This window comes from Triturus cristatus, chromosome 1_1 (genome assembly GCF_964204655.1).
Source record: "Triturus cristatus chromosome 1_1, aTriCri1.1, whole genome shotgun sequence".
Classification (NCBI taxonomy): Eukaryota; Metazoa; Chordata; class Amphibia; order Caudata; family Salamandridae; genus Triturus; species Triturus cristatus.
Genome location: NC_140579.1, coordinates 1,284,336,226 through 1,284,352,015, shown reverse-complemented (window position 1 = coordinate 1,284,352,015; position 15,790 = coordinate 1,284,336,226). Strand labels below are relative to the sequence as shown.

Below are 15,790 nucleotides of genomic sequence, written 5' to 3'. Positions count from 1 at the left end.
CCGGAGTGCCGGTTGACAGCCTCGCTGAACGCCAATGAAGCCTTCGGCTCAGTGGAATGGAAGTATCTTTTTGGAGTATTGGCGAAAATGGGCTTGGGACCCAAATTCAGACGATGGGTCAAACTACTTTATGGTCTGTGGCAAGGGTACGGGTTAACAGATGCTCCTCTAGGGAATTTTGTATATGCAGGGTACACGGCAGGGATGCCCTCTCTTTCCGATGATATTTGTGTTAGTAATAGAGAGAGTAGCTGAATGGGTGAGGGTAGATACACAGATCTAGGGATCAGGGGCTGCTCTTCCATTGGAGCAAAGGAGCGTCGCCCCACTTAAATTCCTGCAAAGCCCCAGAGATGGAAAATAAAATGGTAATTTGTTACCATTTTATTTTTCATCAACCTGTCCTGAACCGAGTGTCAGGACGGGCCTGGGCCTGCTGAGTTGTAGCAGGGGGGAGTGGTAGGCAGAGGTCTCCCTGTGCACTGTTTAAAGTGCGCATGTCTCTTTGGCCTGTTGTCTTGTGACAGTCAGTCAGACACGCGCACTTTAAACCTCTCAACCCAGCTATCTTAAGACAGCTGGGTTTAGAGTGAGTGCAGGCCTCCAGCACGCTGGCAGGTCGCGATAGAGCAGCGCCTACCAATCAGGGCACTGCTCTCATGCTGGTTAACAGCATGTGAGCAGTGCCAGGATTGGGCCAGGGAGTTTGCTGGTGCCCGCACAGCAGTCGAGGAAAGAAGAGATCTGGAGCGGCGGACATGTCCAGTAAGTGTTGTAATTTTGTTTTATATTTTTCCTCCCTCATAGATGGCAGCTACCACTGCTGGGGATGGCCGGGTGGGTCTGGATGGGAGGAACACATATAGCTATATGCAGATGACATTTTGCTATACCTGATGAGAGTGTCTTCGACAATCCACAGACTGAAATATTTGTTCCACTTTTTCTGCGAAGTCTCTGGGTTTGCAATAAATTGGGATACATCCCTACTATTTGTGCTGAGAGAGTGGGACCCAGGGGAGGTATGTGCCCTGCCACTGAGTGTGGAAGTTGATAGATTTAAATACCTGGCAATGTGGGTTACCAAACACTCAAAGTTGCATTATGAGGTGAGCTTAACCCCTCACCTAACATGGCTAGACCGAGATGTTAGGCAGAGGCAGTCGCTGCCGCTTTACCTACTGGGTAAGGCGGCTATGTTTAAAATGTTGGCACTTCCCAGATTTCTTTAGACACTCAGGAACTCACTGTATATGATCTCGGACTCATTCTTTGCAAGGGTGGGCGCACTAGGAAGTCAACTGTTGTTGGAGGGGGCCAACCCCGGGTGACACTCCCAGTCCTCCAAAGATCCAATTATGAGGGCGGTATATCACTATCGAGCATTAGGAAATACTATGAGGCGGTACAGGTGTGTGTGGTTAATCACTGGGCATAAGCTGACAGGGAGAACCCAGCATTTCTCTATGATAGGCTGGGAATGGGTGAAAATAGTTACATACACGCACTCTACGGGGCAAGCAAGGATCAGAATGCATGCCCAGCTCTCGTAACGCTGGTGGATGTCTGGAAAAAGCTGATCAGGGAGATGGGATGGTGAAAGAGGCTAACCCGAGGACTCCGCTGTGGGAGGGAACCAGAATTCGCCAAGCAGCAACCCTAACGGGATTTCGGAGATGGGATAATATAGGTATCTCAACCCTTGCAGATGTATGGGGCACAAACAGAGTGGTCCCATTCGCCCACTTTCTGGCCGAATATCAAAAGTCGCTGACACAATGGTTGAAATACGGCCAATTGAGAAATGCCCTAAACAAATGTGTGTCTCCTGATGAGGAGACACAAGAGAAGTCCCCACTAGAAATAAGACTGTTGGATGAGTCAATCAAATGAAAACTGATTTCCCTAACATGTGGGACGTTAATCAGAAACACGTAGACCACCCTAGCTAAACTGCAGGATAGATGGTCGCTGGACTGCAGAGACCTGTACCTGTACTAATTCAATCCAAAATTATACATAGGGTATAATATAAACGCACACTACTTCACAGACTAGGTAGAGCAACAGGCACACATTGTCTCAGAGGATGTGGGCAGGAGGGCAATTTCTACCATACACTATGGAGTTGTCCCAATATTAGGGGTTTAAGGAAAGCAGCGCTTAGACATATTGAGGAAGTGACGGGCATACCCCTAGATATCGAATCTAGGCTATCAATATTGGGAGTCTGGGGACAGAAAATGTTGGGAATCCTGGGTTGTGTGATAGCAAAACGCGACATCACTCAAAAATGGGACTTGGGGTGCCCACGCCCAGTACCAGAATAGGGAAACAGGTATAGAACATTGTAGACTTACGGAGAGGGGAAATAAACCAGGGAAGAGGTTGTCAAAATAAATTCAAGAAAATCTGGGGGGTTGGAACGTTGGGACAACATAAGCCGGGCGCTCTGCGGCTATACTTTATAACAGATTCGTCTAGTACTGAGAGATGGTTGGACCTCATGACCCCTGCCTCCCCCTGCCCCCACTTGCAGGGAATACCTCTCTAGACAAGGACACTGTGAACCATGGAGGTGGTGGGGGATGGGGTGTGGTCGTTTCTTTACCTTGTTTTTGTGTGTGTTACCTATACACTCAATAAACATATTTTTTAATGAGTAAGTCAGTAGGTTGGGATCTCTCACCACTGTCTGACTATGTTATACATAACTTAAAATGCTTGTGCCGATACCACTTACAGAACAACTGTGGGTCTGTGTCTAACAGCAATGAAACTGATGCACAATGTGGCGATCAAATGGCTGCTTTACACCGTTCAAAAGAAGGATAATCTCCAGAGGTCCTTACAGCCCATTACCCATTAGATGTAACAAAAACAGCTGGTTTACTCCCTGCTAGCAAACACAAGAAGTGAACTTAGCAGCAGTCTTGGACTTCCATGACGGAATAAGAAAGAAACTGAAGTATCAAACTCACAATACTCAAAACGAAATTGTAAACCATGGATAAGAAATGACCTAAAGTCCTTCCAACAGCAATCCCTTTGGGTGCTGACTGAGTTAAGGACTGTAAGAAGGTGTTGATCGAACCGCAGCCTAAATGGTACAAAGTGCCAGAGAATAGTGAACCTTAAGAAGAACAAGCTTTGTCAGCGCCAATAGTTTTGGCGTTTGCTGCCAGCCTTCTGACATTGTCAGTTCTTATTTTGTTTGTCATAGTTTAGGTAAAACATTATAGTTAGGGGAGCTAATGTGCTCATGTCAATATAAACAAAATAGCTAAAAGCAAAAAAATATTTTTGGGCTCCAAAAACCCCCAAGTTTCCTTTGTAGTCCCTGGCATGGAAGAAAACTACTTTGTGTGCGGACGTACTCCTTATGAAAAGACAAAATGCAGTCAATTAGACTGAAGGTAGTCATTGGAAGATGTGTGCTGGACCATTGCCCCATTCTATATGATTTAGTTAGCGGAATAATACATCAATGACTGAAGCGGGTTGACTGAAAGACCCTTTATGTATGTATATCGTACATACAAATTTAGTAAAATCAAAACGTGTTTATTTACACCAGACCTAAAAATCAGGAGCCTTGTTGTTGTAAATGCTGACTGAGAAGCTGAGACTTTCAAAAACCACTACCTACAATGTACTCCATGTAATCATTCATATTCGTCCTTCCTTGAAAAGTGTTGTCAGTGCCTCATCGGCCATATAAAAAACAAGTAAATCATTTTTTCCTCAATTTCAAAATAGTTGCCGCATTGTGTGTGCAAAGTGCATTTTTCGACATGAACGTTGCTGCGACGAGACAATGAAACGCATATTGTATCACGCAATGAAGTGGCCATCTTGAAAGTAGACAAGAGTATAAAAAGTATAGAAATGTTTATATTGTTTTCTATATATTTGACAAGGCCAGTCACTGCTACTGGCTTTGCCAATTCCGGCTGACTTTAAGAGCCTCCGGCATTGGCACATCCATTAGCGGCTACTACCAGGCAGAGGAGTACCACTGGATAGAGAAAGAGAAACCGTCCAGGGTATCACCAAGGCTGCCATGTAGCACTTGGCGGGCTGCGGAGGAGGTTCAACAGGGAAAGTGGAAGGGACGAGACAGGATAAGGAGAACATTATTGGCTTCACCAAGGCTGCCATCCCGCACCTGGCACACCACCAAAGAGCATCTTAGGGGAGAGACGGCGTGAGTTGGGAGGGATTAAAGTACAGAATACAAGCACATTCTGAAACCCAAGACATGTACTTCCAAGAAGTGCTAAACAAGTAATGAAATCAAAAATGAGAACACAAAATATAGTTCTATGACATCAGTAGTGGAAGCATACTCCTTAGCTAAAGAAATGCAAGGGTAAACATGCTATGCTCCAAGGATGGAGCAAATAGAGAATAGGGAGGAAAGCCGCCAAACAAAAGCCAAGAACTGAGATTGACATGAAAGCAATCTAACCATTAGCAAGGGCAGACTGTCTAGCATTGTATACAATACTGTCTGCAAGACACAGCTGGAACGGTCTGTAACAAGACCCCAAAAAAGTAAATGACATGCATGTGCCACTGGAATACAACATTTTTACAGCAAAGACTTTGATTGTACATGGTGAGGAATGTTAGTTATAAAGAGATTTTAAAAATGGCCAATTAGCTGTCTCAAGCTTACATATTGAAAGTTTTGACTTTATTCTTATACTAAATCAATGCTTTTTTCCTATTTTCACATCAGGTGCATCTCCTTCCTTATGTTGCTTAGTAGTCACAGAAATGAATATACATGGTAGGAAGGTCTACCTCTTGAAAAATTATTCAATCCCTTTTCTGACTCAGTTTCGTGATCCCAAGTGCACAGAAGTCTGATTAAGTATTTGGCGGACTGGTACCCTGTCATAAATGCGACCGATATCCGGTCGGCATTAGTACAAGTGTAATAGGACACAATGGACTTGTAGTAAAGTGGACGGCTTATCCATCACGTTTGTGGTGGAGTACCCTACTGACAAACTCTTAAATCAGTTCCAGAGCATGTAGTCCCGCCCTGCTGAGGGTTACCCCATTTCTGATGTGATTAACTGAATCTGCCCCTTCAAGTGTGAATGCAACAGGCTGGGGCTGGGAAAAGGAATTGGATACTTTGTACAGCATATGTTTAGAAAGACTATGCAAAGACTTTTCGAAACAGGTACATTTGCAACTTTGCATAGAACTCCAGCCCCAGACCCTAACCTGTTCCATTTAGAAAAATGTAAGCTTCACACTTGGTTATAAAAGTCACACATCAGTAGAGAATCTCTTTAAATATATAGGAATGATGGCCCACTGTTCAAGCCTTATTTGTGTTTGACTCTGTGTTACACACAAGTGGAATGGAATATCAGGGTACTGCTTGTTTTCTTGAGTAACAGACTGCGGGAAACTTGAGCACCTCTGACTTGAGGTTATGTTACTGTGGTAACCAATACTTAATTTGAGCTGGTAGTTGCCAGTGGATGCCACTGGGAGTCTTTTTTACCCACCAGCACTGTTTTTTCTCCCCTGGCACAATCCTAAAGAAAACAATTCCCGCAGCTTCCTGATGCCTTCCCTGTCCCAGATGAAGCCCCCAAGGCCAAGAATGGAATTGTGGAAGTGAGCCCCGCCAATGGTGGAGGTAAGCTTGATCACGCCTGTGGAGGTGGAGAAGGACCACGCCAATGGTGGATGTGAGCCGTTGCCTTCTAAGAAATTTTTTGGGGCGTCAGCCCTTTTTTAACAAAGGTTGTAACAAAGAAACAGTACTTTCCTGGAGAAAAACTCATAATAGACCACACACACCTCCCTCACAATTCAGCATCGTTCCCTTTTTTTCATTGGACATTTGGAAAAACATTACTTACACGTGTGTTCCTAACTTGTTGTATTTGTTCGTTCCACTGCACTGCTATTTGGCCACCAAACTGTGTATCATTTGCCTGAAGTGATCCTATGAACAATGTAACTCAAATGACGGAATAGATACAGGTTCAAATCACAAGGGCGGAGGACACGATTTTCTGATTTCTCCCAAAAACCTACACCAGAAATACCTCTACTTTCCAGGTGAAATCTGCACAGATCGGGAAATGTTACATCATTCATTATGCAAATTGGCCTATTGGATTATACCTTCAACTTTACTAGCATTAATGGTACATGGCGGATGAATTAAAATGTCTGAGCACAGACAGAAGGTATCTCAGAAAGGAAATAAATTCAGCTCTCTTTCTGCTAACCCGCATCACCAACAATCACCAACAACAAGGATTCCAGGACACCCAAGTGATTGATGATGTCCGTTTGGGAGTGGGGAACACTTGTGATGTCATCCACTAACAATTAAAGGAATGTTCTGTGATTTTACCAGGGCATTGTATCATCCAGATTTTCTTTTAGGCACTTCCATTTGTATGGCTGAGTCATTTGAATGTTCTAGGGTTTGAGGGGTATTACAAAGCAGAAAAAAAAAATGTGAAAGAGGGAAAAATAATTACAAGAATCCTACCTAGAATGGCCACCACGATGTCCTCTCTCAGAATCTCGATGGAGCCGCGGGAGATGAAGTAGAGGGTGGTCAGCACATCGCCGTAGTGGACCAGGGTGTCCCCTGGAGGAGCGTGCGTGGTTATGAACTTCATGGCCAGGGCCCGCAGGCAGCCCTTGATGGCCCCACGGAAGGCCTTGCAGTTCTGGAGGAGGGTCCTGTTCAGGTGCAGGCAGATGTCAGCCTGCAGGCATTCTGGGAAGCCCTTCAGGACCTGCAGGAGAGGAGGTGGAAGAAGGGGACAGAGGGAATATAGGAGTAGATCATAACTGGAGCATTGGTCGGCTATATCTTCATCAATCAATCACCAGACACTTATCCCGAAAAACAGACCTGGGCCCTGATTATGAGTTGGACAGTACTGGGATAACTGTAAATTTGCATTAAAATTTGCTGTTACTGTGTGGTAAATCCTCCCAGTACCATCCAATTATGAGTTAAACCCCATGGAATGGAAAAACACGTGGAATAATTTTCAGGTCGCAAAACCACACGGAATTCACACTCCAGTGGGAATTAACTCTCACATTTACCACAGGCTCTTCGCAGGTAGTAAATGTTATGTGTGGACCCCTGGGTGGGGTGGGAACTGGGGAAGGGTGTTGGGGGACATAGGGTGGAGGGAAGGGGAAGGCAATTTCTGGCAGGAGGGCATAGAGTACCCTGGGGGTCCCACTCCTGCATTCAATAGTGATCAGACAGCCCTTTCATTCACACAAAATGTTTTAAGTAATAGGCTATTTATCCCAAATTGTGTATCGTCATCTAAATATGTGATGTCTTGCGTAGCCTTGAAAATAATTCACTGTACCTCTTTAGTCAGTCTCATTAAGGCAGTGTTGTAATACAATATGATGTGGATTCTCTGGTAGATATAGTAAGGGGTCCCTGAAATTACACACAGTTGGGTCACTGCAGGCATCCAAAGTATGTAGGTTGAGTGATGGGCCCCAAGAATACTGGCCCCCCTAGAAGTACAGGGGTGACGAAGCCTACTCTATTTTTCTGATTGTCGCAGACAAACTTTAAAGCATGGCACTGTCTCAGCCCAGATCAACTCTCAGTCTAAGGGTGTTTATGTTTGGTTGACACACATACAAAAGGTGGATCTGAAATACTATATCTGAGATGGAAACTGTTGAATAAAAAAAATGGCCGATAGTGAGAAGCCATGAGAGACTCCAGAAATCATGTCTCTCCTAATCGAGGTAAAAGAGGGACATGACACTGAGTGCAATATGAGGTATAATGTTATATACAATTTCAAGCTGATCCCACAATTTCAGCAAATTCCTGTCGATCTACTCAGAATGGAATCAGCAATAGTGTCACTTTTTTCATGAATAATACTGGAACAATGGCACAAATTAGCCGCCACTGGTATAGGACCACTGGTGCTAATTCCCTCTCTGCTATCTCGCGCCAGTGGCATTATTGATCTCTGCACGTGACCATTACCCTGACACCTAGTAAACAACAGTTAAAGGAGTCGATATTAAATATTATGAAACCATTGGATTAGTTCCTTGACTCGCACCTGGAGCGTTTGCAGCTGTCACCTGTGCATTATTAAATCACTCTGAAGAAACAACAAGTGTTCCTCCAGTTAAAACATCCAGTGTAGACTTTGACATCTGATGGAGCAAGGTTTCGTATTTAAGAAACTTGCTTGTATGCAATCCTCTCAAATAACATGTAACCACGTAACCACCAAGTCTTGTAAAATACTAATATTGCGTTATATATATAAACTTCTTTATTCGGTTATTACAAATTGTAAAACCATAAAAGATACATTTCACAAATAAAAAATATAAATGCACAATAGGACAAAAATCATGATAAAAATAAAATTTACACAAATCCAGAGTCAAATATTTTGCAAGAAACAGTTCTCTTAGTTTCAATACCATGTTTGGGAGTATTTGTACCGTACGTTTTACAAATTTTTCCTATGCTTTATAATACATTTTAAAAAGTTAAGGACGCGGTAACAGACCAGTTCAGATTCTAGCAGTTGGAGACGTAGCATGGCAGGGCGGCATTGTCTAAGACCCCACTGCTTTAGTAAGGGTAATAGCCAAACCTTCCTATGTAAATGATGGAATTTACAAAACAGTATTGTATGTAAGTTAGACTGTATTGATTCCTCATCACAAGGACAAGTAGGGAGAATTGGATCCCAATTTTTTTTGTCTGGAAAGGCTACTAGTCTGTGAAAAAGATCTAGTCTGAATCTTGTCAATAACATTCTATCATAGGTACTAATCTGTAATGTAAGATAGGGCTGGATGAAGAACGTAAGCTGGGTCATATTAGCATGGAGAACCGAAGGTTTTGTCGACTCGGATGTCAACCTCAATGACTCTAAATGTGTCAGGGCCAGTTGTTTCAGTGATCGCTTAGATACTTCGATAATGTTTTTAGGTTCACGATAATACTTCTCCAATCCGAGGTCATTGAAGAAGTTTCTGATGTACCGAAGCCATTTAATTTTTAGTGATTGGTCAAGGATCATTGAATCTGCCACAATTTCCTGGGTTAGGATGTTTTTATCAGTCCAAATGCGCCGCCAAAGCAGTAGTGGTTGAATCCTTAGTAAATCCTCTAGATAAGGGATTCCAAGTTCTAGATGGGAAGCGTAAGTTGAAGTGCTACGCGGTGTTGCTAAGAGGAATCTAAGGAAAGTGTTTTCGGCTACCTGTAGGGCACTAACATCTGTATATCCCCAGAGTCCCGCCCCATAGAGTGCAATCGCCTGACACTTGGCTATATATATTTTTAGTAATTCCACTGGGGGCCTTCTCCCCAGTCTCTGAGAAAAGCTCATCAGGGAGGCTATGGCTCTTTTAAGAAGATGACATCTGGCCTCTACTGCTGGTCTCCAATTAAGTCTTTCATCGATCATGATACCCAGGTAGCAGTACTGAGTAGTTACCTCGAGTTTTTGATCTTTGAGGTAAATATTCTTTAGACGTTTTTTCCCGCTACCTGCTACCATGATAAACGTTTTTTTAACGTTTACTTGTAGGTCCAACCCACCCATGAAGGCGACATATCTATTCAGAGACCTTTGTAGTTCTCGCGGCGTGCGTGCCAAAATGACAGCATCATCTGCATACAGCAGAGCAGGAATCAGGCGTTGTTTTACTCGTGGTAGATCCTGAGCCCCCCTCAACATCTCTCCCTCTAGTCCATTTGTGTACAGAGAGAAGTGGAAGGGAGCCAGGACACATCCCTGCCAGACTCCACGCTCTACTGCAAAAGGTGCTGTCCGCTCCCCCCTCCTGCCAAAGCGGACCCTTGCTGATGCATTTGAATAAAGCTCTCTTAGAAAATCTAAAAGAGGGGGATCCACTCCCATATGGGCCAAGATCATCCAAAGTTTTGCGTGTGATACGCAATCGAAAGCGGCGGACAGGTCCACATAGACCATGTAAACCGTATTCTTCTTTGCTTGGAGATATTTGCCCACTATCAAACTGAGGTTAAGAGCCTGCTCTACCGTTCCAAAACCCTCCCGAAATCCAAACTGAAGGTCTGAAATGATGTCTCCCTCCTCTGCCCAGAGCCTGAGTCGTTCAAGCACGACTCTGCCGACGACCTTTCCCAAAGAATATTGCGTTACATACAAACATACTGTATCTAGGGGATGCTTTTCTATGTGTATTACTAACAAGTAACCCGAGTGTCTTAAAATGGATGTCAAAAACGCGGGAACTTCACTGCGCATGCGTCTACTGCACCTACGTAGTATGACGCCTTCTGTGCTTTGGGGGGAAACTTTGCAGCTGTGTAATAGTTTTAAATATGGCCGCTTGAAACTCACATGATAATGCACAATGCTATCCCTTAAACTAAAACCTATAAGTTCTACTAAGCACTAATGCGAAAAGATTAAAATAAGTAAATGGGGATAGAGTAGAGAATAGTGGTATACAGTGAAATCATTTAGTGTCGCATTCTAACGTGTCTTTTACTGACTTTATTATTAGTTCATATTTGGGCCTCGGAGGGTGACTGAAATCTTTACCCAACCTGATCCGCACACATGCGCATAGAAACCTGCCAGAAACAATGATGGCACACTTGAATTACAGCCAAGGCCACATTGGACGAAGACGCCTGGGAAAGAAAACTATTTACCCAGACAAGCAACAATTTTGAATAAAATGTATAACTTGTATTGATCATAATGTGAAATACGGGTGGGAATAAAGCTTTGGGAAAGTAAATTAAGGGGCGGAAACATAGAACAATGGCCCAAACAGAAAATGTTACTTTTAGAATGGTGTGGTGAACTCACCTCCTCGCCCTGACCAATCAGAATAGGGCAAAAAAAACCGAATATTGAAACTTTTGGGGTGGTACACGAATACAGAATAGTATAATTGAGGTAAGTTAGCTAGAGACTTTTTGTCAGACTTGTCAGATCCGTCATTCCGACTCGTCACTGACCCAACACGTATGCTGCTACAGATTCAGTCTGAGACGCTGTCTCAGATCTTGCTGCTGCAAGAAACTCTGCTCTAGAAAATGAGATACTGATCGATAATCTAATCAGCTAGAAGGGGATTTCGGAAGAGGGAGACCCGAGGAGAGTAGTACCAGAGAGGGGTGCAACGCTGGTGTTGCACTTTAGAAGAGGTCACCTTCCCAGATCGGAATCTGCCCGATTCTCCGTCTATATCCTGTCTTGGGAGATTCTATCTGGCCCATCTTCAAGGAGTTGGGTTCATCTATCACTTAGATAAATATAATTCTGCGAAACCTGTCTTTGTCCCTGCTCTCTCTTTTACCTTTTTACAGGTACCGTTTTCATTGATCATTACTATGACTTTGCTATATTTGACTTTAATTTGCCTCTTGGAAGAATGTGTTTAAACTGTAATTGATTCTGAATAACAAAATTATTGATTTAAAGATTTAAAGACTTTAAACTTTTGAGTTTGTGGTTATTTCAAGTTTAAAGTTAAATGTAATTTTCTACATTAAACTATCTCAGCAACCAGATTCATTGAGTAATGGAATTATTAAGGAGATCAAGTTGGTAAGACTTGGTAAAGGTGAATATCAAATTACAGGTAAAACTCAAAATTGATGTCAGCGGGGTTTACTAGCTTATCTGTGTGAATGTTATGGGCCCAGGTGAGTATTAGGTAAGTGTGTGTGTAACCTGAGCTGGTGACCCACGTTCCATCAGTTTTTCTTGGTATCAGAGGCATGGTTATGTTCTAGTTAGGTTGAAAATATTGTGGATTGAATTATTGATTTATGCACTAACAACCGCTATTCGTTAATTGTTATGTATTGTTTCATGTCATCTGGAAATTCCCGGGAATATTGAACAGCGGGTGGCGAATGGAAGCCATACTGCAGTGAGGTTACTTGTCTGGATCAGGAAAGTGCTGAAAGTTACGCAGGACTAGAAGCACTGACTTAGGGATTATTTTTCTTTCGCATAAAAGTAAGAGTAATTGGTAGCAAAGGCGTTCGCTGGTGAAACTTTGGTCTTATATCACCTAGAAAGGGTAATACTGAAGGAGTAGCAGGTTCTCTGATGCTTGTGTGAAGAGTAAGCGGAAAAGTTTTACTCGTAGTGTGTGAAGAGTAAGCGGAAGGGTTTTACTCGTAGTGTGTGAAGAGAAAGTGGAAAAGGTTTGCTCGCAGTAAAAGGTTGACTATTCTTTGAATTTAGAGGATCAGACACAGTAGCGAATGTTTCTATTTTGGTAATGAAAAAAAATGTGCACGTAAGTTGTAGAAAATAAGTTTTAGCATTACCTTGTAAAGGAGGGGTCAGTTGCGAGTGCTGCACTGACGTCACAGAGGGCCGCGCTGGAATTGGTTGAAACAGCGGGCGTGTGACTGACGGGAAGAATTGTAAAGGAGGGGTCAGTAGTAAAGAGCGATACTGACGTCACAGATAGCTGCACTAGTATTGGCTAAACACATAGCAAAACAGAATCTGATTGGTGGGAAGAATAAGAAGCCGTGCTGGTATTGGTCAATTGTTAAAGTAAAAGCAAACATTTGATTAGTTGAAAATAGAAGCCATAATAATAATTGATAGTGGGACTTGCATATGGAGACACGATCCTACTTTGATAGGGAATTGTCCAGATAGAAGGTACTTAGGATTTGCCCACGAACAGTACATGAACGGAAGATCTCGAAAAATGTACGGAGGAAAAAAAAAATGTCATTTATGCAGAAAATTAAGAATTACTTTAAAAAGGATAAACCCATTAAAACTACAGAAGGAATTCTCATTCCTCCTCCGAAAACTCCTGCATCTTATATGATGGTAGAAAGTGGTTATGGGGGGCGTGGCTTGATGCCGTCATAAGGAGCAGTGGACCTCGGAGCTCCTCCGTGGCCTCCTCCCACAACCAGTTATCCTGAACAGCTGAAGGGGCCCCTGACATCATAGCTGGCGGCGGAGGTCATGGTGCTCACCTCGGAGCGCTGTGGCGCCGGGGCACACAGAAACTGGCGATTTCTCTCCCTGTTGGCGCTCCTGCGGACAAAATGGCGGCCGCACCTTCCCACAGCGGTCTTAGCGGCTAGGGATGCCCCAGCGAGTCGAAGGAGCCTGCTGACTGGCGGGGTGCAGTCTGATTCTCCGAGGACAACGAGCGGATATATGTGAGGGCAGCCGCGATGGACATAGAGGCGCGGTGAGGTTTGAGACACGCTCAGCGGAGGACGCCTGACCCTAAGATGGCGGCGCGAGATGCGTCAGGCGGGTCGGGAAGCTGAACGCGGCAGCCGAGGGGGAGCAACAATTGAGATCTTCTGAGCAGGCATTCATACCCTCCTTCTAGTGCCCGGACTTGGATAGAACTTTTGGTGCTGGGGAGCGGAGAAGGTGAGGAGCCTTCGTGTTGACGAGTGCACACGACTGTGGCGAATGCTCAGGGGGAGGAACACGTGGAGGACAGTGTTCACCGCGGAGGACACAGAAGCCTGCGATTGAAGGGGTCTGGGAACCGTGTCGGCACAACTAAAGTGCCAGCTGCATGCCCTCTCGAGAGCTGAGGACTGCTACTCTGGATGTTTGGGGTGGCTGTGTAGCTCCGGGCCCGGGTGCTGCCATGGGGAGCGGCAGGGAGGATGATGTCGCGCTGCTGCCTGATCACTGAACCCTGAATGGGAGCTGGAGATGTACTGTTGCCCTACTTGGAGTTGCAGATTGTCTGATTATCTACTGGTTGTTCTTGTGTGCCCGGGGCGACTGCCTGCATGAGGCTGTGACGGTCGGGAGGAGCGAGACCAGCCCACCTTTACACGGGAGAGCTAGAGGATCGTGGGAGTGCGCACTCTACAATCTGGTGGGGAGATGAACACCCGGTTCCCCTTTTGAGCTGGCGAACCTGAATAGCTTTGGAGACCAAGATGGACGCCATAGAGGTGGATCGCAACCTCCTGAAGGATGACCACCGCAAGCTCAAGGAGCGGGTGAAAGCTACTGAGACGACTCTGGAGGAGGTTCCGGACGCCATCTCTACCCTGCAGCGCTCCCTGAAATTGGTAGAAGAGAGGGTCAGGATCTTGGAGGTGAGAGCAGAGGACAGCTAGGGGCGCTCTCGCAGGAACAATCTGCGCATAGTGGGGGTCCCGGAACGAGAGGAAGTAGACGACGCTGTTCGGTATCTGGCGCATTGGCTTCGGACCGAGGTTGCCCCGGAGGGGCTCTCCCCCTTCTTCGCCCTTGAACGCGCACACAGGGTCCCAGCCAGACCTCCAAAGCCGTGCACCCCCTGCGTCCGCTGGTCGTGCGATTACTTTACTACCACGACAGAGACCACATCTTGCAGCAGGCGCGAGGAAAGCAGAACCTCCAAATCGCGAACGCTAGGGTGATGATCTTCCCGGATTTCAGCAGGGAGGTACAGAGACAGCGTGCTTCCTTTCTTGCACTAAAGCGGAAACTCCGACAGTTGTGATTACCGTATGCCATGTTGCTCGCCTCAGAGTGGTGGATGGGGCGACTACTCATTTTTTCACCACACCGCAAGATGCATGGCAGTGGCTGGAGGCGAGAAAACTGGGATCGGGGGGGTGCTTCCCCGGCGGGCACAGCGGAACGCAGATCACCTGAGCCTTTGAGGTCACAGAGATCCATAACCCTGCCGGGACTCCAACTTGAAAGGGACAGGGCTGTGAGGGCGGTTGCGGAGATCAGCCGCAGTGAAACTAGCCCTTGCTAGACTGTTGCTCGCCATGACGTGGGTGGGCTTGAGACTTCTCCTGCTGGCAGCACAAGCGGGTACTCTGAACCTGAACTCCCTGTGATTACACCCCAGACGGCAGACTTCCTCATGTGAAATGGATCCATGATGTTGGGCGAGAGCGGCCCGAGCTGGCGCTGGGGAGCAACTCCTGGTCGGACTGAACTCTGGGGGCGGTAGTGGGGAGCCCCCTGGCATGGATGATAACTAGGTCCCTTTCTGCCTGCTATGGATGGGGGGAGGTAACCGGGGGGGCTCTGGGTCCTACTAGGTCAGCTCACGCCTCACCACGTATAGTGTCCAGTTGATCGCTGCATGGGAGCTAGTTCGAATGTACCTGTCCTGGGGAGTGGATGTTGGGGAGTTTCATGGGGTTGAGGGGGTTACACAGGGGATAGGCATGTCGCTGGGATGGGGCAGGAGGGAGGACCACTGGGGTTTCAGATATGGGTTCCACCATAGGACTTAAATGTATGTAATGGAATGTCAGGGGCATGCACACTATGATACGCCGGCACAAGAGTCACACATATTTGGTGAGGAGGGGGGTACAGATTGCTATGCTGCAGGAAACGCATTTAACAGAGACGGAGGGGGCGGCACTACAGCGTAGATGGAGGGGGCAGTTGTTCTACACCTCATACTCGGCCTTTGCCAGGGGCACATTGATCTGGATACGAGCGGGGGTCCCGTTTCAGAGCGCTAGGCAGCTGATTGACCCAGATGGTAGATATGTGGTGGTGGCGGGACGGCTGGACGGTAGGGATATAGTGTTGGGGAGCCTCTATGCCCCCAACGTAGCTCAAGCTGGATTCTTCGAGCACCTCTCTGGGAAGTTGCCTCCCCTGTTGACTGGTTCGGTGCTGTTGGGGGGGACTTTAATTGTATTGCTGACGTGGACCTGGATCGCTCTCATCCACCTCTTCCAGATGCTCCTGTGCACAGACTTGCAGCGACTAGGTGGGCGTGGCAGTGCCAGTGG

The 15,790-nt window shown here is 45.8% G+C and overlaps 1 protein-coding gene across 1 annotated transcript in view; it reads right to left on the bottom strand.

Moving 5' to 3' along the window:
* Positions 1-15,790, bottom strand: part of KCNH6 (potassium voltage-gated channel subfamily H member 6) — a 786,325-nt gene that overhangs the window by 204,014 nt on the left and 566,521 nt on the right. The window contains 1 exon segment of the mRNA XM_085652606.1: positions 6,536-6,788. Coding sequence (XP_085508732.1) covers positions 6,536-6,788 — 253 coding nt within the window.